General features: G+C 41.9%; 1 protein-coding gene across 2 annotated transcripts in view; it reads right to left on the bottom strand.

Moving 5' to 3' along the window:
• The window catches only part of Adcy2 (adenylate cyclase 2), a 447,994-nt gene that overhangs the window by 69,927 nt on the left and 351,647 nt on the right, over nt 1–26,420 (bottom strand). For both annotated transcript variants that reach the window (XM_008834578.2, XM_008834577.2), the window contains exon 15: nt 12,699–12,783. In XM_008834578.2, coding sequence (XP_008832800.1) covers nt 12,699–12,783 — 85 coding nt within the window. The remainder of the gene's footprint in view (nt 1–12,698; nt 12,784–26,420) is intronic.

Raw genomic sequence — 26,420 nt, 5'->3', positions numbered from 1 at the left:
GAAATAAGCTATAGAAGATTGAGGTCATAAAGGAAGTTGTAGAATGAGTGAACATACTGTTCTAAGAAAGTAACAGGGTTGTAAAATTAGTTCCCAGACTCTCTTGAAATGAAAATGAAGATGTTAAAAGTTTGAACCCAATTATTACGGGACAATAAGAAGAAATCCCCAGCACAAATAACAACACAGGTTGAAGGAATGAAAAGAGGAAAGAGGTTGAGACAGAGACATGGTGAAGAGCTTCAGCAAAACCTTGAAAACAGAATACAGGGACTGGAGAGGCGGCGGCAGGCAGAGAGGACCTGGAGGCAGAGGAGGCTTGTGGTTGAGGAGATACAGTCTCCAATGGGAACCACACTCTAACATAGCTGTGATGGTTAATCCAGATCTTACACTATAGTCTAGTCTGGCCTGGAACTTACTGTGTAGCCCAGGCTGATCTTAAATTCATGGGGTTGAACCTGTCTCAGTATCCCAAGTGCTCTGATTTCAGGTAAGCACCTCACACCTGGCCTGTGACAGTCACTCTTGATTGCCAACTTGGTTGGATTAAGAAATACCTAGGAGATAGTAAAGTACCCCTCTGGGTGTGTCTGTGAGGCTGTCTCCAGAGACAGTTGGATCTGACTTAATCAATTAGTTAATCCCTCAATGGGCTCATAATATGATGCTATTCTTAGGAGGTGGTGAAAAGAAGGAGATGGGGCCTATTCCAAGGAAGTGAGTCACTGGGGGCGTGTCTCTGGGGGTTAGCTCTTGTCCTTGTGTGTCCTGTTCTCTGTTTCATGTCTGCCACGAAGAAGCTGCACTATTCACTGCCGTGATATTTTGCCTTATAACCAGCTCAGAAGCAGGAGCCAGTTATAGGCACCAAACCATCTGCAACTGAGAGAGATGACTGTTCTACTGTTTCTGTCAGATGTTTGGTCATAGCCTGGAAAAAATTAACTAATGCAACAAGGAATGTGTTTTCCACAGTGACAAAGAGCACATCTTGTAAACATCTGACGGAAAGACATTTTCCACCACGGACAACTCTAAAAAGAGAGTAGAGAGCTTGGAAGATGGGTCAGCTGGTAAAGTGCTATCCATGTAAGCTGGAAGACCTGAGTTTGGATCCCCGGCACCCCTGTTAAAAGCCAGGCACGGGGCTTGTGAAATGGTTCAGTGCGAAAGGATACTTGCCACCAGTGCTGATGACTCGAGTTTGAGCTCCAGAACCCACATGTTGGAAGGAGATAACTAGTTCATGAGAGTTGTCCTCTAACCTTCACACATGTTCATGCATGCACCCCCCCATCACTAAATATAAATAAATAAATAAATTCATTAATTAAAAGCCATGCATGGTGACGTGTATGTGTAATCCCAATGCTGGGAGGAAGAGACAGATGGGTTGCTGGAGGTTGTTGGCCAGCCAGCCTGGTGGAATCACTGGGGTCCAGGTTCACTGAGAGCCACTGTCTCAAAAAATGTGAAGATAAGTTGAGGACGATACTCAGTGCTGACTGCTACACACACACATGTACTTACACCATCATACACGAACATCCTACACCATACTACACACACACACACACCCACACACACACATGTACTTATCCCATCATACACGAACATCCCACTGTCTCAAAAAATGTGAAGATAAGTTGAGGACGATACTCAGTGCGGACTGCTACACACACACATGTACTTATCCCATCATACACGAACATCCCACTGTCTCAAAAAATGTGAAGATAAGTTGAGGACGATACTCAGTGCGGACTGCTACACACACACATGTACTTATCCCATCATACACGAACATCCCACTGTCTCAAAAAATGTGAAGATAAGTTGAGGACGATACTCAGTGCGGACTGCTACACACACACATGTACTTATCCCATCATACACGAACATCCCACTGTCTCAAAAAATGTGAAGATAAGTTGAGGACGATACTCAGTGCGGACTGCTACACACACACATGTACTTATCCCATCATACACGAACATCCCACTGTCTCAAAAAATGTGAAGATAAGTTGAGGACGATACTCAGTGCGGACTGCTACACACACACATGTACTTATCCCATCATACACGAACATCCCACTGTCTCAAAAAATGTGAAGATAAGTTGAGGACGATACTCAGTGCGGACTGCTACACACACACATGTACTTATCCCATCATACACGAACATCCCACTGTCTCAAAAAATGTGAAGATAAGTTGAGGACGATACTCAGTGCGGACTGCTACACACACACATGTACTTATCCCATCATACACGAACATCCCACTGTCTCAAAAAATGTGAAGATAAGTTGAGGACGATACTCAGTGCGGACTGCTACACACACACATGTACTTATCCCATCATACACGAACATCCCACTGTCTCAAAAAATGTGAAGATAAGTTGAGGACGATACTCAGTGCGGACTGCTACACACACACATGTACTTATCCCATCATACACGAACATCCCACTGTCTCAAAAAATGTGAAGATAAGTTGAGGACGATACTCAGTGCGGACTGCTACACACACACATGTACTTATCCCATCATACACGAACATCCCACTGTCTCAAAAAATGTGAAGATAAGTTGAGGACGATACTCAGTGCGGACTGCTACACACACACATGTACTTATCCCATCATACACGAACATCCCACTGTCTCAAAAAATGTGAAGATAAGTTGAGGACGATACTCAGTGCGGACTGCTACACACACACATGTACTTATCCCATCATACACGAACATCCCACTGTCTCAAAAAATGTGAAGATAAGTTGAGGACGATACTCAGTGCGGACTGCTACACACACACATGTACTTATCCCATCATACACGAACATCCCACTGTCTCAAAAAATGTGAAGATAAGTTGAGGACGATACTCAGTGCGGACTGCTACACACACACATGTACTTATCCCATCATACACGAACATCCCACTGTCTCAAAAAATGTGAAGATAAGTTGAGGACGATACTCAGTGCGGACTGCTACACACACACATGTACTTATCCCATCATACACGAACATCCCACTGTCTCAAAAAATGTGAAGATAAGTTGAGGACGATACTCAGTGCGGACTGCTACACACACACATGTACTTATCCCATCATACACGAACATCCCACTGTCTCAAAAAATGTGAAGATAAGTTGAGGACGATACTCAGTGCGGACTGCTACACACACACATGTACTTATCCCATCATACACGAACATCCCACTGTCTCAAAAAATGTGAAGATAAGTTGAGGACGATACTCAGTGCGGACTGCTACACACACACATGTACTTATCCCATCATACACGAACATCCCACTGTCTCAAAAAATGTGAAGATAAGTTGAGGACGATACTCAGTGCGGACTGCTACACACACACATGTACTTATCCCATCATACACGAACATCCCACTGTCTCAAAAAATGTGAAGATAAGTTGAGGACGATACTCAGTGCGGACTGCTACACACACACATGTACTTATCCCATCATACACGAACATCCCACTGTCTCAAAAAATGTGAAGATAAGTTGAGGACGATACTCAGTGCGGACTGCTACACACACACATGTACTTATCCCATCATACACGAACATCCCACTGTCTCAAAAAATGTGAAGATAAGTTGAGGACGATACTCAGTGCGGACTGCTACACACACACATGTACTTATCCCATCATACACGAACATCCCACTGTCTCAAAAAATGTGAAGATAAGTTGAGGACGATACTCAGTGCGGACTGCTACACACACACATGTACTTATCCCATCATACACGAACATCCCACTGTCTCAAAAAATGTGAAGATAAGTTGAGGACGATACTCAGTGCGGACTGCTACACACACACATGTACTTATCCCATCATACACGAACATCCCACTGTCTCAAAAAATGTGAAGATAAGTTGAGGACGATACTCAGTGCGGACTGCTACACACACACATGTACTTATCCCATCATACACGAACATCCCACTGTCTCAAAAAATGTGAAGATAAGTTGAGGACGATACTCAGTGCGGACTGCTACACACACACATGTACTTATCCCATCATACACGAACATCCCACTGTCTCAAAAAATGTGAAGATAAGTTGAGGACGATACTCAGTGCGGACTGCTACACACACACATGTACTTATCCCATCATACACGAACATCCCACTGTCTCAAAAAATGTGAAGATAAGTTGAGGACGATACTCAGTGCGGACTGCTACACACACACATGTACTTATCCCATCATACACGAACATCCCACTGTCTCAAAAAATGTGAAGATAAGTTGAGGACGATACTCAGTGCGGACTGCTACACACACACATGTACTTATCCCATCATACACGAACATCCCACTGTCTCAAAAAATGTGAAGATAAGTTGAGGACGATACTCAGTGCTGACTGCTACACACATACATGTACTTACACCATCATACACGCACATCCTACACCATACTACACCCACACACACACGTACTTATACCACCATACACGAACATCCTACACCATACTACACACACACACACACACACGCACACACACACACACACGCAAAGACAGTAGACTTAGCATGGTACAGCCAGGAGAATATGGAATTGTGTTTTTAAAATTTTTTGGAAAAAATCACAACAAAGAAAAATGCTTTTGCAAAATACAAAGGCTGTTATGCAATACTCTTACAGAGGGGATTGGGGAAGGAGGCACTTTCTTAATTGGGAAACTGAGTCCCAGAGGAAGATACTATGCAAAAGAGACAGATACATCATCAAATAAGAATAATGATAACACGAATAATGTGAGAGGATTAAATAAACAAAGATTAAGGAATGCTAGCCTGGGGGCTGGAGAGACGGCTCAGCGGTTAAGAGCACTGACTGCTTTTGCAGAGGACCCTGGTTTGATTCCCAGCACCCACATGGCGACTACGAACCATCCTTAGTCCTTAACTCCAGTTCCAGGGGAATCCGAAGCCCTCTTCTGACCTCCCCGGCATTGCATGACATGGGTGCACTCACATACATGCAGGCAATACACTCATACACATAAAATAAAAGTAATAAATAAAATATTAAAAATAAAGAATGCTAGCCTGGAGGCTGTACAGTTGGCTCAGCTGTTAAGAGCACTGGCTGCTCCTGCAGAGGACCTGGGTTCAATTCCCAGAACCCACATGACAGATAACAACTATCTCTAACTCCACTTCCAGGGGATCCAACGTCCTCTTGTGACCTCCTTGGGCATTGCACAACATGGGTGCACTTACACACATGCAGGCAATACACTCATACACAGAAAATAAAAAAAATAAAAAAAGAATGCTAACCTGGAAGGTGGGAAGGGGAGGGCTGCTGAGATCCAAACACTCCCTGTATTCTCTAAGAAGTAGGTACCATTGGCCTCCGTAATCAGGTGCACATGTCACAGTTAAAGAAAGGAAAGCCAAAGCTGAAACCCCAAACCAATATATCACGTCCAAGCTACTCAAGAGAATGCATCCAGCAGAAGAGAGGAAAAAACAAATAAAACAAAGAGGAGGCACGGTGAATGCGAAACATCAAGTCAGGCTGCAGCAGTAATTACACTGTGCATGTACCTGCTTGTCAAGTGAAGAGCAGCTCGGTGCTGTTTACCAGAGGTGCGCCCAGTTCTACAAACCCACAAAGAGAAGCTCAGGTAAGAGGAGGGAAAGGGGACACTGGCAAACAGCACAAAGATGGCTGCCAGTGTGTTGACATAGCAAAAGGGGACTTCCGTGGGAGACAGCCTTCAGGGCAGAGTCCGTGTGGCCCGTGACCTGCTTTTCCCTCCGCAGGCCGAACTCTGCTTTTGCGCTTTCGTCCTGGTCCTCAGTGAAGTGGGTCGGAGGCAGCACACTATCTCTGCTCTACAAGGCACAAGGCACAACATCGGGGAAATTTCCTCTGACATTTTCCAGCATTTTCACTTGGTGTGGCTGCTCCCCGAAGATGAGTTTTTGTTTGGGGGATGCTTTTCGGTGTTTTTTTTTTTTTTTTTTGGTCAGAATTACTGTCCTATGTCATAGGCAGTTAGGTCCATCTCAGACAAGTCTGACAACAACTGTGCTGGCCACATTACACACCTTAGAAATGACGCACCATCATTACTATAATTATTCATTTACTGGTATTTCAAACCCTGAGCATCTGTAGAAGAGAGAGCCAGAGGAGAGAGGAAGGAAAAGGATCCCTGAATGCTCACTTGCACGTATTTATTAACCATGTTCACGGGGTTAGCATTCTACTAGGTCTAGTGGGAAACAGACTGGAAGTTAAGGAGGCCGTTCTTGTCTTAAGGGACACACTGTATGTCAGGGGAAACAGAAGAAGAAAAAGAGATAAAAAGAAATATAAAATTGAGGGTTAGCTATGTGACACAGAGACCCATGGTACCTAAACTCATCACAGGAAATGGTATAGAAGGTTTCTGCAAAGGTGACTGGCTAGTGAATCCATCTTCATGGCAAGAACTAGGAAGAAAGTGCTATGGGGGAGGGAGTAGCCCTTGGGGAGGGAGGAGAGAGCACTCATAGGGGCGGAGATAAGGAGTGGTCCTAAGGGATGAGATAGCACTCATGATGAAGAAGGGAGCAATCTTGGGGGAGGAGGGAGCACTCATTGAGGGGAGCACTCATGGGAAGGAGTACTCCTGGGAGAGGCACTGGCAAGCTTCAGGGGGGAGTGAAGGGCGTAGTGGAGCTTCTCAGGGAGATGGATGATAACAAAAAGAAATCCCCTGACAGAGTTCAGGGGTTCAGAACAAGCTACTGAAAAGACTTTTTTCTAGTTTGGGGTAAGCAGGAAGTACCCGATATCATTATTACTCTGGTTTTTGGACGCTGTGACACTTTGCTGCCTTTCCATCAGACCCAGCTAGCTATATAGAGCCCAGTGGTCATGGTTTCCTTGTGTTGCATTGCTTGCGTGGAAGACAGTGACAGGTTCAAAGCTCTGGAAAGAAATGTGTCAGCCAGGCTTACAGTATTAGTTATCTTTTTCAACCCGTGACCACATACCTGACAAAAAGCAACTTAAGAGAGGGAGGGTTCGCTTTCAGTCAGCTTAGTGGAAGCGGTCTCGCCTGGACGGGGAGGTACAGGAAGAGCAGCTTGGTTCTCTAGGCCAACCAGGAAGCAAGGAGAGCGGACTAGCACTTAGCTGGCTTTCTCCTTTTGATCCAGTCCACTTCATGTGATGGTATCACCTACAGTCAAGATGGGTGTCTTTCCTCATTTAAATCTCTCTGGAGATACCCTCTCAGACACATCCAGAGGCACTCCTCATTAATCCCCACACTTTCCTTTATCCAAATGAGTTGAAAATCAAAATTAGGATAAGTTGTCACATTGACCTTCTTGGACTTTCTTTAAAGCAGTAGCTTACTTTAATTCTTCACATTGAGAATGCGGTCCTGACACCACAGGTATCGCTCCCCTTGGCATTTATGTTTGCAGAAGGTTAATACATCAAGCGCATTTTCATAAGTTCAGTATTTAATTGACAAGTAGATACTAATCCCATCAAACGTCATATAGTCAATTAGTTTTCAAAAGGCCAGGGCATGAGCAGCAGCTATGGCAATATCGCCGACCCCCCACCACCATGGAATACTTGTGATATACCCAATTTTTCACTGTATTTGAGGGCTGCCATACAAGACACACTTAAGCCTTCTTAAACCAGTTATGCATCACACATCAATAATTTTGCTGTTTACAGTTAAACAATCATTGCAGAATTCTATAAACATCAAAAGAACCTATTAGTGGGATGAGAATTCCGTCCTCAATCTGACAAGCACTGCACCTGGACCAAGGGTTACAACTGGCCACTGGGGGGAGCCTCGGTCAAGGAGCCTACAATGTAAATTCAAGAACTAGTGTCTTAATTTGCATTTCCTTGGAGGCTAAGGATGTTGAACACCTGTTAAAATATCTATTGTCTATTTGTGCTTCTTCTTTTGAGAACTGCCTGTTCATATCAGTGGTCCATTTATTATTAATCTTGTACTGTTTTGGTGTTCAATTTCTACATTTTTACATATTCTAGAAATTAACCTCCTATATGAACTATAACTGATGAAGATTTTCTCCCATTCTGTTCACTCTGGATAGTTTCTTTTCATGTAATCTCATGAAAACTTTCATGTAATTACATTTGCCAATTCTCGGGGTTATTTGCTGTGTAATTGGAGTCCTGTTTAGAAAGTTCTTACCTATGCCTGTATCCTGAAGTGATTTTCTTATCTCTTTTTTCTAGTAGTTTCAGCATTCCAGTCTTTAAGTGAAGTGTGTTAAATCCATTTTGAGTTTATTGTGCATGTTGAGAGATCTGACCCCAGCAGAAGGGTCATCATCAAGAAAAAAAATACTAGAGGATGTGGGGAAGGAGGAACTCTTATTCACTGCTGGTGGGAGTGCAAACTGTTGAAGCCACTATGGAAATTAGTGTAGAGCTTCTTCAAAATGCTAAAAGAATTATTACATGACCAAGCTACATCACTCCTGGGTATATACCCAAAGGACTCTACATGTTACCACAGATATTTGCACATCCGTGTTTATTGCTGCTGTATTTACAATAGCAAGGAAATGGAATCAGCCTAGATACTCATCAACATGTGAATGGATAATGGAACTGTGGGGTCACTTATACAAGGGAGTTTTATTCAGCCATAAATGAAAAGGAAATTACGACATTTGCAGGAAAATGATGTATCTGCAAATTATATTAAGCAAAGTATCACAGATTCAGAAAAGAAATACCCCATGTTCTCTCTCATATACACATTCTAGCTTCTAATTAATTTTTTTTTTTTTTTGAGACAGTATCTTACTCTGTAGCTCTGACTGGAACTCACTATGTAGCCTAGGCTGTAGGTCTACAATTTGCTCTATAGCCCAGGCTGGCTTTGAACTGGTGATCCTTTTGCCTGTGCTTCCCAAATGCTAGGACTGTAGGCATGTGTTTATTAGGAGTGAGTAGGTATAATGATGAAGGATATTTAAGGAAGGGGTTTGGGGAGGGTAATACAGATTACGAGGGTGGTAGGGTACAGGGGTATGTGGGGTGATAGGGGGAGATGAACAGGAAGGACGATCACCCCAAACAAAGGAGGCATGAAAATTCACTAGGGAAACCCATTACTCTCTCTGCTAATTTTGAAAGAAAATAAAAAGTAAAAGATGAATGTCTTTAGGTTTAGTCTTCTTGCCCCCTAGTATGTTACTGGCTTATGATGATGAGGAGGTAGGTACCAGTTCATTTGTAGCTTTTCCTCTGAGACACCACAGAGTCACAAAGCATTTGCTAGCAGGGTTTTTGGAAGCACAGAGGAAGGGGAGGGAATGAGGAGATGTTGGCGCCATCTAGATAGAACTTGGTCCCATGTTCTTGGGGGCCATAGGCTGGCAACGAGGGGGACCAAGAGCTGCGGTATTAGTGATAAAGAGGTTGGATTCTCTGAGGCTGCAAAGGGAGACATGGCAAAGATCACCAAATTTCTAGAAAACAATAGACCCTGAATATCCTCCATGCTCTACTCCCATGACAATGGGAGGCAGCTTCTCAGACCCAGGGGTGTAAGCTATTGTTATTAGAACAGTGTGGATTTTGAAAGAAACCACAGTGAGGACTCCGGTGATGAGGACCTGAGAGGTGGACGGCAAAGGTCTTCTGGGGGCAAGGAGAAGCAAGGGTGGGGTTTGTGAGCTTTTCCACCCAGTGAGGAACTCTGGATCCTGGAAAACCATGCATATTTGCATACTAAGCATTTTGCAACTTTGACATCTACCCATAACGGAGTCCCATAACAGTGTGGGTCACTGCCCTGTCCTCTCCTCTCTGCACTCTGTGTTGTTTCCAAGAGATCTTCAGAGACTCAAGATGCTGTGTGAACATTTGAGTACACTATAAACCATGGTCTCGTTGTGGAAGAGCTGTCAGTGTGCGCTGAAGTGCCTAAACTACTATATCATGAGCAAAATCCACAAAGGTTTGCAGTGATACAAGAAACCGGAAGCCAAGAGCTCACGGCCACAAAGGCAAGGCTACAAGTTGGAATCAGCCCTTGTTAGTCAGAAGGTTTCAACCTCTCATTCTTGAACAACAGATGACTCAGGGCTTCTGCAACCTTCTGAAGAGAAGACATTCTGTTTGGAAGAGGAGAAGAGGTTATTACAGCACAATGCTGAGGAGCTGCTGGTAGCAAGGTTGGTCTTTGGAAAAGCAAAATGATATTATAAGAAAAGAAGCATTTGAGGAGTTTAAACTCATGGGGAATGGGACAAGGGCAGCCTTATGAGTGGTGTGCAAACTGGGAGAGATTGTAATGCAGACCGGAGGCCCCCTGCTAGGTTATGTCATGTAAGTGGGACGACATGAATGGGAGAAGAAGTCATTGTTAGGAATTAGGAGCTTTAACTCCCTCGCAGCTTAGAACTCTCTCCTGGGTTTCAGCACCAAAATGTTAGGAACTTGGAGTTGAAAGAGTCCCAAGTGGAAATGAAAAGCAACCAATCTCAAGGATCCAAATTGACCTTTATTAGTCAATTAATGAGCGGCGACGGCTGACCAGTGGGATTTTGCAGTAGGCATGTAGACCAAACAGCAGGGGAGCTTAAGTACTTACATGTATACAGCTAGAGTCACAGACCAACCTTGCTACCAGTTAGGAAGAATATTTAGGGTGTGCATTCCCTCTCCCTCCCCCAAGGGTCTCAGAAGGACTTGTTCGCAGAGAAGGACCTGTTTGCAGAGCTGAAACCTCTTTATGGTTTTGGGGTTTATGGGGGTCCCAGACAGACTTGTTTGTAGAGCAAGAGTTGCTTTATGGTTTTGGGGCTTATGGGGAGGTCTCTCTTCAATCATGATCTTGAAAATATGGAAATATCTACAGTATACATTCTCTGATATCATATAAAATATATGTAAGAACAAAAATTTTAAAGAGATGTTTTCTATAAAAACTATTATGTTGAATTTTTTATTTACAAACCATGTCTGAGACTTCTGAAAATGCTGTGAATCCTGTAGGAAACTTGGTCTCTCTTGCTGACTAACAATGGCTCATCTTCAGAAACGTCTGTCTCCCTGTTGGTGTCCTACATAGCTCTTGTGCCCTACTGGCTGGCAACATTTGCTTCATGCTCATCAATAAATGGAGAAATTATTTTCATATCCAAAACTGTATTCAAATCACACACGTATACAGTGGTTGGCTTCAAATATAGGAACGACAAAAAATAGAATCTGGACTAATGACTTTTAACTAATCTTGGCAAACTCACTGAACCATGTGCTCTTGTGACCTGGGCACCTGACCTTGATTCCTGAGAACTTCAATGTGTTAGTCTACCACAAAATAATGAATGAATGTGCACGTGCTGAGAATTGACATATCAAAGTTCTGAAAGGCAGTGCAACTTCATTGAAAATTATGAAGACTGAGAATGCTTGACATTGTGTGTCTGAGACCATCTAGGCCTAGAGATGAAAGGAAAAGAGCATCTGATAAGACAGGGGTGGATCCAAGCTTTTAGTTCCCTAATTGAAGATATGGCATATAGTTCCAGAGCACAGTTCTGAGAAAACTTGGAGAACACGTGTCCTTCGAGCCCAATCTTAAATTAAGAGTTAGGCCATTTTACTTAGGTATTAACTGCAATGTGGCATGGTAATGCCACATTCAAACACTGATAAATGATATTTTTAAAATATTTTATTTATGGAATGGAGAGATGGCTCAGTGGTTAAGAGCACTGGATACTCTTGCAGAGGGCCTGAGTTGGGTTACCTGCACCCACATGGTACTTTCCAACTGTCTGTAGCTCCAGTTCCAGGAGGATCTGACTCTCTCTTCTGACCTCCTTGGGCATTGCATGACATGGGTGCACTTACATATGTGCAGACAACACACTCATCCACATTAAAAAATAAAAAAATAAAATATTGTATAATGCCATCAAAGGTCAGAAGAGGGCATCTGATCCCCTGGAACAGGAGTTAAGGTGGTTGTTAGCTGCCATGTGTGTGCTGGGAATCGAACCTGGATCGTCTGCAAGAGTGGCCGGTGCTCTTAACATCTGAGCCATCTCTCCAGCCCCATGATAAATGATATTTTACCATTTTCTAGTCTCCTATATTCTAACATTTTATACCTTGAAAGTAGATTTAATATACATATTTTTAAAGTATTTTAATCACCCTATCACGAACCATCTTGCTATTCTTGTGTTCATGGCTACAGGTAGTCTGATAATGCAGAGATAATCTAAAAAACAGTTGACAGTAACAAATAAGCAAAACCATGATTCTTATAGTGTGACATCCAACATTTTTGCTACATGCAATGGTACACATCTGTTTTCCCATTTGGAAGGCTGCAGTAAGAGGATTGTGAGCTTGAGACCAGTTTAAGCTAGAAAGTGAGGCCTTATCTCCAAGAAAAACATAACAGTTGTCAAATTAGCGTCTTGGCTGTCCATGAGCTATCTCAGTTTACGTCTGAGGCTGTCTAGCTGCTGGCCTGAAGCGTGCTGGGAATTACAGCTCTTCAAATGTAAAGCAACGAGCTCCTCGCTTTTGAAATATTTAAGTAAGTCATTTTACTAAATGAATAAACTTTTCAAATTAGTTCCACGTTTGAAGCACTTACCAAAAGCTGCCCAGCAAAGCAGACAAAGAGGATGAAGGCAAGCGAGAGAAATGCAGCTCCAAAGGAGATGCCGAGGATCGATGTTCTGTGAAAACAAGAACAACAGGTTAGTATGGAGACTGCACCCTCCACGGCAGCATAGCCATAACTCTGACTTTACTAGGACTTAGTTAAACTGGGACTTCAATCCTCACTAATCTCTTGAGAAATTAGAGAAACCAAACAAAACATACATTCTAGGGAAAATGCTCTCATTCAGGGCTGATCAACAGGCTGTGGCTTAAGGAGACTGGTCTATAAGCATTGGTAATTTGAGAAAGAAAGGAAACTTTCTATGTAGCTCACCTATTGGCCCTGCTCTTCCATGTTCCACTTGGCCAACTCCTCCTGCCACTGGTGTTCTAGAAGCTCTTGTCTATGTGGCTGTTGCCATGACAACCTTGAACCTCTTATCCCACCCTTATTCCTGGGGTCCCAGGGACATTGAGTCTATATCCCCCCACCCATTCCACTCACACAGATTCAACTTGTTCAACACAGACACACAGCCGAATGTCTCCTGAGGGTCTCCCAGAATTGTATAGGACAGGCCAGGTACATGCTTGACAAAGTCAATGAATGTGAAAGTATCCTGTGATCATGTGGAAAGCATGTCCACAAAGTTAAATTCTTCCCCAACAGATTAAGGTTCACTTATAAGAATCCTAAGTAGGGGAGAAAGCTCAGTGGATAAAGCACTTGCTGTGCAAGCATGAAGATTAGAATTTGGATCCCCAGAGCCCACAGAAAGTACAGGTAGGCACTTAGGATTGGATAATCCATCAGGGAGCTTGTCCCTGAAGAAAACCAATTTTTCCTCTCTCAGTGGCCATTGATTACCTATAGCTCTTGATGTGGTGGTGGCACCGTGTGAAATTTCCCACATCCAGATTGGCATGTCAGCATATGCTTTGCCCTAAATACATGCACATACAAGTACCGCTATATGGACTCAGTAGGCTGTGTGTGTATGCGCACATGTATATATGCAACTGTTGAAGAGTTCATGAAATTGAGAGGGAGTGGAGGGGCCTGGGATGAGTTGGGAGAGGGAAGAGGAGGGAAGGAAATGATGTGAATACAGTAGAATCATAGACGAAATCCTCAAAAAATAAAACATTAACAACAGCCAAGCAGGCATGGGCGCCAGCCTGTAATCCCAGCACTAGGGATGTAGAAATGGGGGATCCCCAGACTGAGCTGGCCAGCTAGACGAGCTGAGCTCCAGGTTCAGCAAGAGACTGTCTCAGGAAAATGACAGAGGAAAACACCTAAAGTCAACCTCTGCTTCCACATGCATGTACACATGTGAACCTACACAGGTGTGAGCATGCATATGCACAGGAAAATGACAGAGGAAAACACCTAAAGTCAACCTCTGCCTCCACATGCATGTACACATGTGAACCTACACAGGTGTGAGCATGCATATGCACACCATATACACATATGCATGAAAAACAATTATTTGTGTTTCTGAGTGACCATTTAAATATTTAAATAATTCAAAACTTTTAAAACTTCATTTAATCCCAGGCTAGAAGTGTTCAGGTCTAGGAGATGCGCAGAAACCCAAGAATCATCAGAGGTGAAATTCAAATGGAGTACACGGTGGGGGGGGGGCAGAAGTTACCATGGATACCGAACCAAGAACACTGGCTGTAGTTGGAGAAAAACCAGAAGCAATGACACTGGACAGAGGTGCAAACTCTCCAGATGACAATGAAGGGAATGGAAGGACCACAATCAGAATCAGAAACGAGGACAAACCACAATCACCCTGCTGGTCATTCCCTGAGCCCCACAAGAAGAGCAGCAAAGCAATTAGTTGTGGCACTGAGTAAACACCTAAAGCCCGCACGATGTCACACAGTCATTCAACTCACTGTCCCAGAAAGCTATGCTACCTCCAGAGATGATTATAGTGGTCACACATTAAATAAGAACTATAAAACCAGTTTAAACCAACACTTGCTCCTGATACAGTGATGTATTGGGCACTGAGCCACAGTGACATCAAGTAAAACCCTGCTAAGAGGGTGCATGTACATCAAATACATCTATATATTGACTGGCTTCATGGCCAGGCCTGCCTATACCAAGCTGCTATGACACAGAAAGAGTGACAGGATCTCCTGGGCTACTTAGGGTCTAGCAAGGTAAGCACCAGGCATCTCTGAAATTCTCTTATTGAGAACATTCTCTTCTCAGACGTCAATCCAGTTCTTATCCCTGGGTAGAAGCCAACAAAGGCCCTGACTACTGGCCCTCTGCCTGAGGCTCACAAGCTCTCCACCACACGGGAGTGTCAGAACCTCCTGCTTAGGTAGGCAGGGGAGGGTGTGTGTATGCAGTCTGCACCTCTGAGGTAGCAAGCAACCATAATGAAAATCAGCAGATTTCTCTAACAAAGAAATATATCTAAGTAGGATTGGGGTAATTAGGTAGATGAAGAGCTTCAGTGGGAGAGGATGAAAGGGTAATAGGGGTGAAAATGACTAAAAATCTAATGTGTGTGTGTGTGTGTGTGTGTGTGTGTGTGTGTGTAAAAACAAAGAAGTAGGATGGCTCCCATGACTAAAGAGGGACATGGTGATCTACCTGCTAAGCTTAGTTTGTCATCATCTCCTCTACTTTTCCATGAGAGGTTCAACAGGTTTCTTTGATTTCATATAATTTTCAGTACAGGGCAATGTTGGCCTTATAAAGCTAAATTCATAAACATTACATCTTTTTGTTGCTTTAGTAAATGATCTTGATGGTTAGGTAAAAATTAACTGTAAAATCATATTATGATGATGGTGATGGTGTGTGATCATGATCATGATGGGATTGACAGTGATGGTGATAATAGTGATGGTGAGTGATAGTGACAGTGACTGTGACGATGGTGATCATGATGGTAGTAATGACTATGATGAGGATGACGATGGTGATGGTGACAGTGATGTTGGTGATGATGGTGGTGGTGATGAAGACAGCCAACAAATATTTGTAGAATAATTGCTACATGGCAAGTGCTGTTTGGGGATTTAACAAAATGCATTGCTTGCTTTATACGCATGGTATTACTTTATAGCAGTTACTATGTTTAGCTTATTTTTCCAAAGAGAAACTGAGGCCCAGAGAAGCTGAGAAACTTGCTGGAAATTATACCCCTACTAAGCAGTATGCACAGGACTTCTCTGTGGTTGTATTCTTGAGTTAGATGTGGTTTTTTGCAGTCATAACTCTGCTTTCGTTCTTTGAGCCCATCATGAAAGTTATGCATTTACTTGGAGTTTTAAATGTAAAATACCCTGTGTAATATTTTCTTATAATTAACCACCCTTATATTGGAAGTAATTCCTTATGTTTAATGCTATTTTCCATTGCTTTTCCTAGATGAGTCTTGGATCCTTACAGTTTTATGATGATCTCAAAATTAAGTCTTTGGTTTATTATTAAAGACTATGATTGCTGTTCATTTTCTATATTATCTCCTTCTAGTTCAACTTAAAATAACTTTCTTTATTAAAATTTACATTTTTCTCAAGCAAGCATTCCAAAGTCTTTGTTCAGATGTCCTGTCACAGAAATGTGGGAGTTCAAGTCCCTCGGAGTTCTTCCCCAACCCCTCTGACTGGCCGCACTTTCTCCAGTTAACACCATTTCATACTCCTAAGATTCTTTGTCACTCTTACCAACTTCTACAATTAATTTCTTTATGTATTTGCTTCTTGTTACTCTGCTACAATGTCCACAGTAGGGTGTGCATGTTGTCAGCCCTGTTCGTTCTGTACTCGAGGACATAACATGTTGCTTGGTACACAGAAGAGGCATAATAAATCCAAGGCTCACTAAATGAGTGAATATTATGTCCATGCTGTAAGAAAATGGTGAGGAGGGCCATGGAATGCTAGGGGGAAAATATGCCTTTCTATATTGCCTCTCTGGGTCCAGGTTTTGAAAAGGGGGCCCTTCTACTCCCCTGTCCTAGGTGGCTTCCCTGAAGGTCATGAGCAAAAAGACATTTAAATATCACCGTGCCCACACCCACCTCAGCTTCTCTGACATTTCTTTGATTTCTCATTCCAGAGAAGCCCTACCTTTCCTCATTACAAAAAATACTTGTTTGCAACATCATCTAATAAATGCCATAAATTTAAAAAATTGTATTTTGCTTTTTCTTGATTGTCACTCATTACCAATCTTCTGTATTTTCTAGCAAGTGTGTTCAAGGACTCAAATATTCCAAGAATCACTCCTTTAGCCAAATCCCACAGCTTTGGATTCATGGCTACTCACTGTCACTCTGCTTAAAGCCTATAATTCCTATTTCCATCTCCTTTTAGGGTGAGGATAAAAAGTCTGATTATTCAATTCCACAGGATGACTATTTTGGGGTTGGCCTGTGTCACTTCCAGTGTCACTAGATCTGGACAGATTATGGCTCTGTTTTGCCATGATGACAATTTATTTTCATTCTGGGTATGATAAATATGTTCTACTGCCTCTTAGGAATTTGTAAAAATGATATATATTTATTGATGGTCACAAAGCACGTTATGTAACTAATTCTACCGAAAGAACCTTGGGGGTTAATCAAGTTCCCCAAAGGCTGATGCAGTTGATCTGTGACTATTGGTAGTATAAAAATGTTCTCATCTATAACTGCATTTGTCAATACATTTTAACATTTCAGTAATTTTTTTTCTTTTTTTATATCAAAGAGATTCTGGTGTGCACAGAGATTTATGATTGTTAAATTTTCCTGGTTATTACATCATAATAAAATGTTTCTTTATTCATTATTGAGTACCTTTCATTTGGATTCTGTCGTGCTAAGAACTGATGCTTATTGCAGCTTCCTGGGAGCTGTTTCCTGTAATAGCCGCTCTTCATCTTTTATATCAACCTTTGCCTTTCCATTGATGTGGGATCTCCAGCACGGCACAGATGTGAGTTTTGGTTTGTAGGCCAAGGCTTTTAGCCTCTTTCCCTGGATAGGATATTTCTATGGATTCACATATATAAAAATTATTAATGTGCTTTCTTAAAATGTTTGGTGAGATTCACAGATATATCATCTGGGTATAAAATTTCTCTTGTCAGAAGAATTTTAAAGTACATTTACGAAAATTAATGCATAATTACTTTAGCAGGGACTACGCCATCTTATTTTCACATACATGTTTCCGGCCTCTGGTAATTGATAAAATTCAGATTTATTCAAATGGTGACTGTTAGGACTGTGCGGAGTAGTTATCTCCTTCACACTGTTAGTTTGACAGCTTTGTGTTTACTTTTTCTCTATCTCCTTTGCTACTGGCTTAGGAATTTTTGAAACTATTTTCCCAAAAGAACTAAGCTTTTGCTTTATTAATTTTCTTTCTCGGTTGTTTTCTCTCTACTGTTTAAAAGATTATTTAGTATCTATTCTCTTCTTGCTGGATTCTAATTTGTTCATGTTTTCCTGCCTTCCTAAACTGGAAACTTTGATAGCTGATTGGAAATGTTTCTTCTGCTCTAATATAAGCATCTGAAAACAGTGACTTCTGCTGTTCAATAGCTTCATTAACTATATTCCACATACTTTAACTTGTTACGTTCTACTATGGAAGCATGTTAAATTTCTTTTGTGATTTATCATTTGATGGGTTATTCAAAGCACATAGAGTCTCAGAAATGCTGGAGATTCCTTTTTTCCTTATATATCTAAATAGCACTATTTCATTCTTTTACCAAATGTAATCTATTAAGGGTGGGACTGAGAATGAATAGCAATACTGCTCTTTTCTGCTGCCTTGCTGGGATGTATGACTGATTTATATTGAAGCAGGGATGTTCATTCTCAAAAGGACATTAGGACATACAAAACTGACCAAAGAAGAAATATAAAATCTGAATAGATTTACTTATAAAAAGTAAAGATATTGACTTACTAAGAAAACAAACAAAAACAATATCAACAAACCTTGTAAAGAAAAGCCTCTGTGCAGATGGATTTACTGGTAAATCAAGTATTTAAAAATTACTCCCCCCAATCTTATGTGGGAAATGAAAGAGGAGACAACAGTTCTCAGCACATTCCACAATGCAGGTGGTACTCCAATAGCAATATCACACAGAGCTGTCACAAAAAAACAAAACAAAACACTCCCCCGCCAGAAATCCAAGACTTACGAACAGAGATACAAAAGTCTCTAACAAAATATCAGCAAACAGAATTCAGTCACAGAAAAATGGTTTATAGTTCATGAAAATGTGAACTTCCTGTGTGGATTTACATAAGAATTGCAAAGGTGGGTCATTATCTGAAATATGTGAAACGTAACCTATGTAATGTACCATATTAATAGAATTAAAGGGGGAAAATCTATAGTCATCTCAATAGCCTCAGAAAACTCACTCATTTGATAAAATCCAATTATTTCATGACAAGAACATGTAATTTCCATATTCTCATAAAAGACTTCTATTAGAAAACCTCACAGCTCCCATATTTACTGTGAAAGGCTTTTAAAGTCATAGATGAAGGGTACAGGCTGTGCCTACTTCTGTTCAGTGTTGTGCGGGAAGCTTCACCAGGAATATCAGGTAATAAAACACCAGCCATCAGACTAGAAAGGAAGATGAAAAATTCTCTTTGTAGACGATGAGATAGTAAATATAGAAGAATGTGTCTCAGCCTGAACTCACAGCCCACTGGGCTCTCTCTGATGTGTTCAGCTTGAAGTATGGCACCCAGGCCGTTCTTGTTCATACGGTCATTCATCTCTTCCCAGGTTGTGATGTAGTGAATGCTTGTGGGCCTCAAAATTCCTATGTTGAACTCTAATTCTCAATGTGAGGGTATGTGAAGGTGGGCCCACTGGGACACGAGGGTGGAGACTTCATGAATGGAATTGGCACCCTTGTATATGTGGCAGAATGCTAGCCACGTCTGCCACGTGTGGACATGCAGAGATCACGATCTGCAACCCGAATGAGGGAAACCTGACCTCAGATTTCTGGTTTCTAGGACTGTGGAAAGTAAACGTCTACTGTTTACAAGTCACACAGCCTATGATACTTTATAATAGAAGACACCAGGGAACAAGAAATACCATGAGTCAAAGTGATGTTTGGTCAAAAGCTCTTAATTACCACTATTTATCCCTGCCTGTTCTTTCAAAACCGTGTTCAGGCCCATTAAGCACACCAAGACGTTTGTGTAACTTAATCAATTTTAATTAACATTCTTGTTGCAAAGCTGTTTCTTTTATTCGCACAAGTACAATTGGTTTATATATTTATCAAAAAGCAAACTTGACTCTTCCTTGCCATGAAGCAGAAACAATTGCAACTTTTAGGGCTGGTGTTTGACTTTGGCACTTCAATCAGGAGTATTATTATATTGAGAGACAAGATAACTTCCCTGTCTATGATTTTGCCTTCGTGAAAGAAAGGCGTCCCTCACAAGGATACTCATTTCTTTGAAAAAAAAATTAACACAGCAGAAGTCTAAAATCCAACATGTTCTATTTCCCAGAAAGCCCTCACCCTTTCTTTCTCTGACACCCATGAATGCTCACCTCCATAAATTTAAATTCTACCTAAGTGCTGAATTTTCAAAATTGTATCTCAATGAACTCTCTCCCATGATCCCAAAGCTCACACACGTCCTCCCTTCCTGACACAACCACCTGGTATCTAATGTGTGCACACATCCTTGGTGTCTATAATAAGTACTGGTATCCACATTTTCCCCTCAGTTTGTCCCTTCCTCAAATGCCAACCATTCCTCTACCTTCTTAAATGAAGCATAAACTGAAATCCACAAAACAATTCTCTGATAATTTTCATCTCTAATCTAGCAGCAACAATGGTCTGTATCACTCTTTATCATCTGTCTCAGGACCAGACCATTTATTACCGCCTTCAGTGCCATCGCCATGCCAACCACTGCATCTCACCTGCTCCTCCTGTTTCTTCCTTGCCCCTGCACATGTACTAGTTATCACTCCAAAAGCACAGACAGGTCTAACTCTGCTTGGAATCTTCCATGGCTTTCCACAGCACTGAGTCAGACATCCAGAGTTCCTATAGTGGCCTGCAGACCACTGTTTTGGTAACCCATCGTACACTGTGCTTTCCTGACTTGTGCTCCAACCACCTGGCTCACACATGTGGTTCCCCAGCAAAGTGCAGTGACTCCACAATAGTTATTATACATTAGTAATTCTTGGGAAAGCAAGTCTGCTTCCTGTGGATATGAGCTACTGTCCATTACTTTCCTCTTTTGAGATAGTAATAACATAAAATGGCTTTTTGAAAAGAGTATTAAAGAATTACTGAGAATACATTTAAATGATTAAGGAAATTGACACAATCTAAGTAGAAATAGTAGTTCTAAGATTAAATATTGCTATTACATTTCTTAGAGTAAAAAATCATTATTACTCATTTAATGGGATAATGAAACACACGATATTTAACTAAACATTATTAAAAAAATTTTATCCTTGTTTTTACAATTTACCCAATGTGCGGTTTAACATAATCACTTGGTTTGACAGAGAACGTGAATAAAATAATGGAAACGTGCAAAAATATTTCTTGTTTGATCATCACTTGGTTTTTGAAAACAGGTCGCATCTGTAATGTAATTAATTATACATATACAATGAAGGCAGCATGCCAAAAGTACTCCAGAAAAGGGAGTCAACTGATAATTTAATTACATCATTCAAATCCTGAGACTAAAGCCAGATTCAAAAATTATGGCCGAGGAAGACCGTTATCAAGATCTCTTTTAGGAAAATGCCTCCCTTAGGTGATCATCTCTCTGTTAGTCATTCAATCTCTCACTCATTCATTCAGTCTCTCATTCACTTAATCATTTGATCATTGCTTGCCTTTTTGATAAAACACACAAGCTAATGTATGTAACTGCTGAATTTTCAATTATCGAATATATACGAATATCAAAACAATACACCGTGCCCCATAAATATATACAATTATCACCTATTAATTAAAAATTACAAATACATAACATGGATACATCATGAGGGGGCTTTAAAAAAATCCTAACGAGTTTATTGGGCTTGCTAACAAAGAATAGGGTGGGGGTTTGTTTACAGAAGAGTGGATGCCCCCTATTTATAGTTGTGTTGGAAAGCCCACACTCAAATATAAATCCTGTGACTTCCCGAGAGCTACACAAAATGTCAAGAGAGGTGCCTCAGCATTGTTGGCTTATATATCCTTAGCCCCTCCCCCACATGCAGCTAAGGTCCATGACAGGGTGGGAGGGGTAACTGACTGCCCCCTCGACTCCTTGACCAGCACAGGCAGGAGTTGTGACTATAGCTTGTCAGCATAGTGGTCAGGGGACACTTCCAGGTAACACTCCACCCCTTCCTCCAGCTCTTAAACATTCTTTCTACCAACCTCTTCCATAAAAGTCCCTGAGCCTTGGGGGCAGGATGATAGGTGTGGGGTGATCGTCCTCCTATTGTGGCAAGGCACTGAACTTTCAGTTCTCTGCATAATGTTTTCCATGAGCTGTTGGCCCATTTCAGTGGGATTCCATTTATTATAAGGATTTGGTGCTAGGATCCAAAAATGAGGGAGAACATACGTCTTTTGTTTTTCTGAGTTTGTGTTACTTCACTTAGTATAACAGTTTCTAGAGCCATCGTTTACCTGCAAATTTCATTATTTCATCTTTCTTTTACTGCTGAATAGAACGCCATTGTGTAAATACACCACATTTCCATTGTCCACTCGTCAGTTGAGGGGCACTTAGGTTGCTTCCATCTCTTCACATTTGTGAAAGGAGCTGCAATAAACATGGATGTACAAGTGTCTCTACAATAGGATGAGTCCTTTGGGAATATGCCAAGGAGTGGTATGACCAAATCACATGGCAGATTCATTTTTAGTTTTTAAGAGTTCTCCACACCGTTTTCCATAGAGGTTTCAGGAGTTTGCAATCCCACCAGCAGTAAATGAGCGTTCCCCTTTCTCCATATCCTCACCAGAATTTGGTATCATTCGTTCTCTTGATCCTAGCCATTCTGATAGGGGTAAGGTAAAATCTTAAGGTGATTTTAATTTTCATTTCCCTAATTACTAGTGATGTTAAACACTTTTAAAGATGTTTCTTAGCCATCTTTATTTCTTCCTTTGAGAACAATTTTGTAGATCTTTAGCCTGTCTTTTAATTGGGTCATTGGTTTTCCTGGATCTTTGTTTTTTGAGTTCTTTATATATTCTGGATGTTGAACCTCCATCAGAAGTGTCACTGGTGAAGATTTTCTCACACATTGTGGTGGGTTTTCTCTTCACTTTTTCTACTGTTTCCTTTGCTGTACAGAAGCTTTTTATTTTAATGAGGTCCCACTTGTTGATTGCTGACCTTAATTCCTGATCAACTGCTGCCTGATTTAGAAAATCCTTTCCTACACCTATGTCTTGTAAGTTACTGCCAAAGTTTTCTTCTACCAGTTTCAGGGTTTCCAGTTTCACATTGAGGTCTTTGGTCCATTTGGAGTTGACTTTTGTGCAAGGTGAAAGATAAGGATCTAGTTTCATTCTTCTACAGGTGGAGATCCAGTTTTGTCAGCACCATTTGTTGAAGATGCTGTCTTTCCTCCATTGTGTGTTCTTGGCACGTTTGTCAAATATCAGGTGGCTGAAATTGCATGTACTCTGGTTTGGAGCTTCAATGATGTTCCACTGATCAATGTGTCTATTTTTGTGCCAATACCATGCTGTTTTTATGACTACACCTCTGTAGTATACTTTGAGACCTGGTATAGTCATCCCCCCAGTGTTGCTCTTTGTGCTCAGGGTTGGTTTGGCTCTCCTGGGTCTTTTGTGCTTCCATATGAATATAAAGATTTTTTTTTCTAATTCTGTGAAGTATGTCATGGGGATTTTGATTGGCATTGAATAGAATCTATAAATGGCTTTTGGTAGGATGGTCATTTTCACAATATTAATTCTTCCAATCCATAAGCAGGGGAGGTCCTTCTATCTCCTGGTGTCTTCCTCAATCTCTTTCTTTAAAGATTTAAAAAAATTTCATTATAGATGTCTATCGCCAGAGTTCTCTCAGAGTCTCTTGTGCTATCAGGCAAACCATATAACATATCTTTATGTGCATTTATTATTATTGTGGTGGGGGAGAGGGGAGTACTTACGATGGAATGAGCACCTAGTGTCTAGCCCTGCGCCCGCTCAGCTCCAGCAGTTCGTCTGGTGGCATGGCTCAGGGCCTGCCATATCAGATGGCTCCCACACCATGCCCATAGTCACCACTAGCATTGCTCATGCCTCAGGGGCCAGCGATCTTGCCCCAGGTCCATAAGTGTCAGACCATTCTGTCCTCGAGTTCCCCATGTTGCTCCCATGTAACTAGCGGCTAGGGGCTCCTGTCCCAAGATGATGCCACAAGCCCCTCCGTGTCCAGGCTCACTCTGCCCAGTCCATTCTCCACAGCAGGCCCTGCCCCTTGGAGGAACTAGAACCTCTGGGGAACGCAATGTCTTTGATGTCTTTGGTCAGATTTATTCCAAGATGCTTATTTAATTAATTAATCAGTTATTATTTTTTTGTGGTTATTGTGAATGGGAGGGTTTCCCTGCACTCCTTTGTCACTTGCTTGCTATTGGTACACAGAAGGGCTACTGATTTTTGGGAATGCGTCCAGATTTTTTCCATTTAGAATGATGTTGGCTGTGGGTTTGTTGCATATAGCATTAATTATGTTGAGGTATGTTCCCTCCAGTCCAGTTCCCTCTAGAACTTTTATCATGAATGCATACTGCATTTTGTTGAAAGCCTTTTCTGCATCTACTGAGATGATGATGTGGTTTTTGTCTTTGAGTCCATTATGTGATTAATGGCATTTATTGACTTGCGGATACTGAACCATCCCTGAATCTCTGGGATAAAACCTACTTGATCGATCTCTCCCACCCACAGGCTTCTCTCTCAGGGGTAAGTCGATTGTGGCCTTCACGCCTTGACTCCTCTAGCCTCACTCACGCTCCCATCTCCCCCACCAGTCTCTCCTCTTAGCCTGGGTCCTGTCCCATTCATTGTCTTGGCACCCCAGACACCTGGGGAACCACCACTATTTCTTCCTGATCCTGTGCATCCAGAGCAACTCAGTGCCTTCTCCAGTCCCCAGGAGCACTGCTTCTGAGCCTGGCCCCTGCCCTCACCTCCTTCTCCTTCCCTGGGCCTACACTAAACACCGGCCCCTCTCTGACCCACTGGCCTCTTTCTCCAGGATAAGTCAATCTTGCCCACCATACCTTGACTCCCCAGCCTCATTCACCCTCCCATTTCCCCTGCCAGTCTCTCCTCCTAGCCTGGGTACTGTCCCATTGCTTGTGTTGGGGCCCCAGACACCTGGGGAACCACCACTACTTCCTGATCCTGTGCATCCAGACCAACTCAGTTCCTTCTCGGGTCCCCAGGGGTGCTCAGGGGCTGGCCCAGCCCTCACCTCCCTCTGCTTCCCTGGGTCTGCACAACCTGCCAGCCTCTTTCCTGGATTCAGGGACTGACCTTTGCTCCTCCTGGTCCTTTGCATCCAGACATAACTCACTCCTCAGTGCAGTCCCCAGGAGCCCTTGGGGCCACTTCCTGCCCCCATCTTTGCATCACTGGGTGGCACAGCCACCAGCTACTCTAGACCAGCATCTTCCCTGGGCCAGGCTCCCAGGCCAATCCAACCCCAAATTCTTGATGTCAAAATCTTTCCTGGAGGGATCCAGACCTTAGGAGAAAGCCTGAGAGCATCTGATTCGCATCAGACTTGGGCCTCTGTGGGAAGTCCTGAAGACAAATACAATCTGGCCACTCCAATGTAAAATCAAAAGAGAGAACCGGAAGCTTAAAGGAACCAGCCTTTCATGCCCAAAAAGTAAACCACAAAGACATATAAAGTTAACAAAATGAAGCAGACCTAAACTTGAAGGCTTGAGTCTCACACAAGAATCAGAAACTACAAAAGAAATTCACATGTCAAAATCACAGAGAAAAAAATAACATGAAAAAACAAAAGAATGTATCCCCACCAAGTAATAATAGACCTCTAGAGATATTATAGGACATGGAACCCAAAAGTTACTTCTGAATGAACTCAGAAGAGAGTTAGAAATATTGAAGAATACTCAGGCTGAAATGAAGAAGGAAGTGAAACACTCAGTAAGCCAATTACAAGTGACAGGAGAAAGCCTCACCAATAGGATGAATGAAATGGAAAACAGAGCATCAAGACTGGAAATAAAGTGGACGAACTAGACCACTCAAGCAAAGATTATGGAAAATTTAAGAAATCACAAGAATGGAATATGCAGGAATTGTGTGACACCATAAAAAGACAAAACTTAGGACTCATAGGCATACAGGAAGGAGAAGAATCCCAAGATAATGGCATGGACCGATCTTTAGCAGAATCAGGGAAGAAAATTTCCCCAAATTAAAGAAAGTCATGCCCATACAAAAAGAAGAAGCATATAGAACATGAAACAGACAGGACCAGAAAGAAACTCTCCACAGCACATCACAGTAAAAACACTACATGTACAAAACAAAGAGACAATACTGAAAGCTGCAAAAGAGAAACAACAAGTCACAGATAAAGGAAAACCCATTAGGATTACAGCTGACTTTTCAGTGCAAACTATGAAAGCCAGA

This window comes from Nannospalax galili, unplaced genomic scaffold (genome assembly GCF_000622305.1).
Source record: "Nannospalax galili isolate Female #2095 unplaced genomic scaffold, S.galili_v1.0 scaffold197, whole genome shotgun sequence".
NCBI classification, from domain to species: Eukaryota; Metazoa; Chordata; class Mammalia; order Rodentia; family Spalacidae; genus Nannospalax; species Nannospalax galili.
Note: the sequence above shows the minus strand (reverse complement) of the source record. Positions and strands in the feature narration are given on the sequence as shown.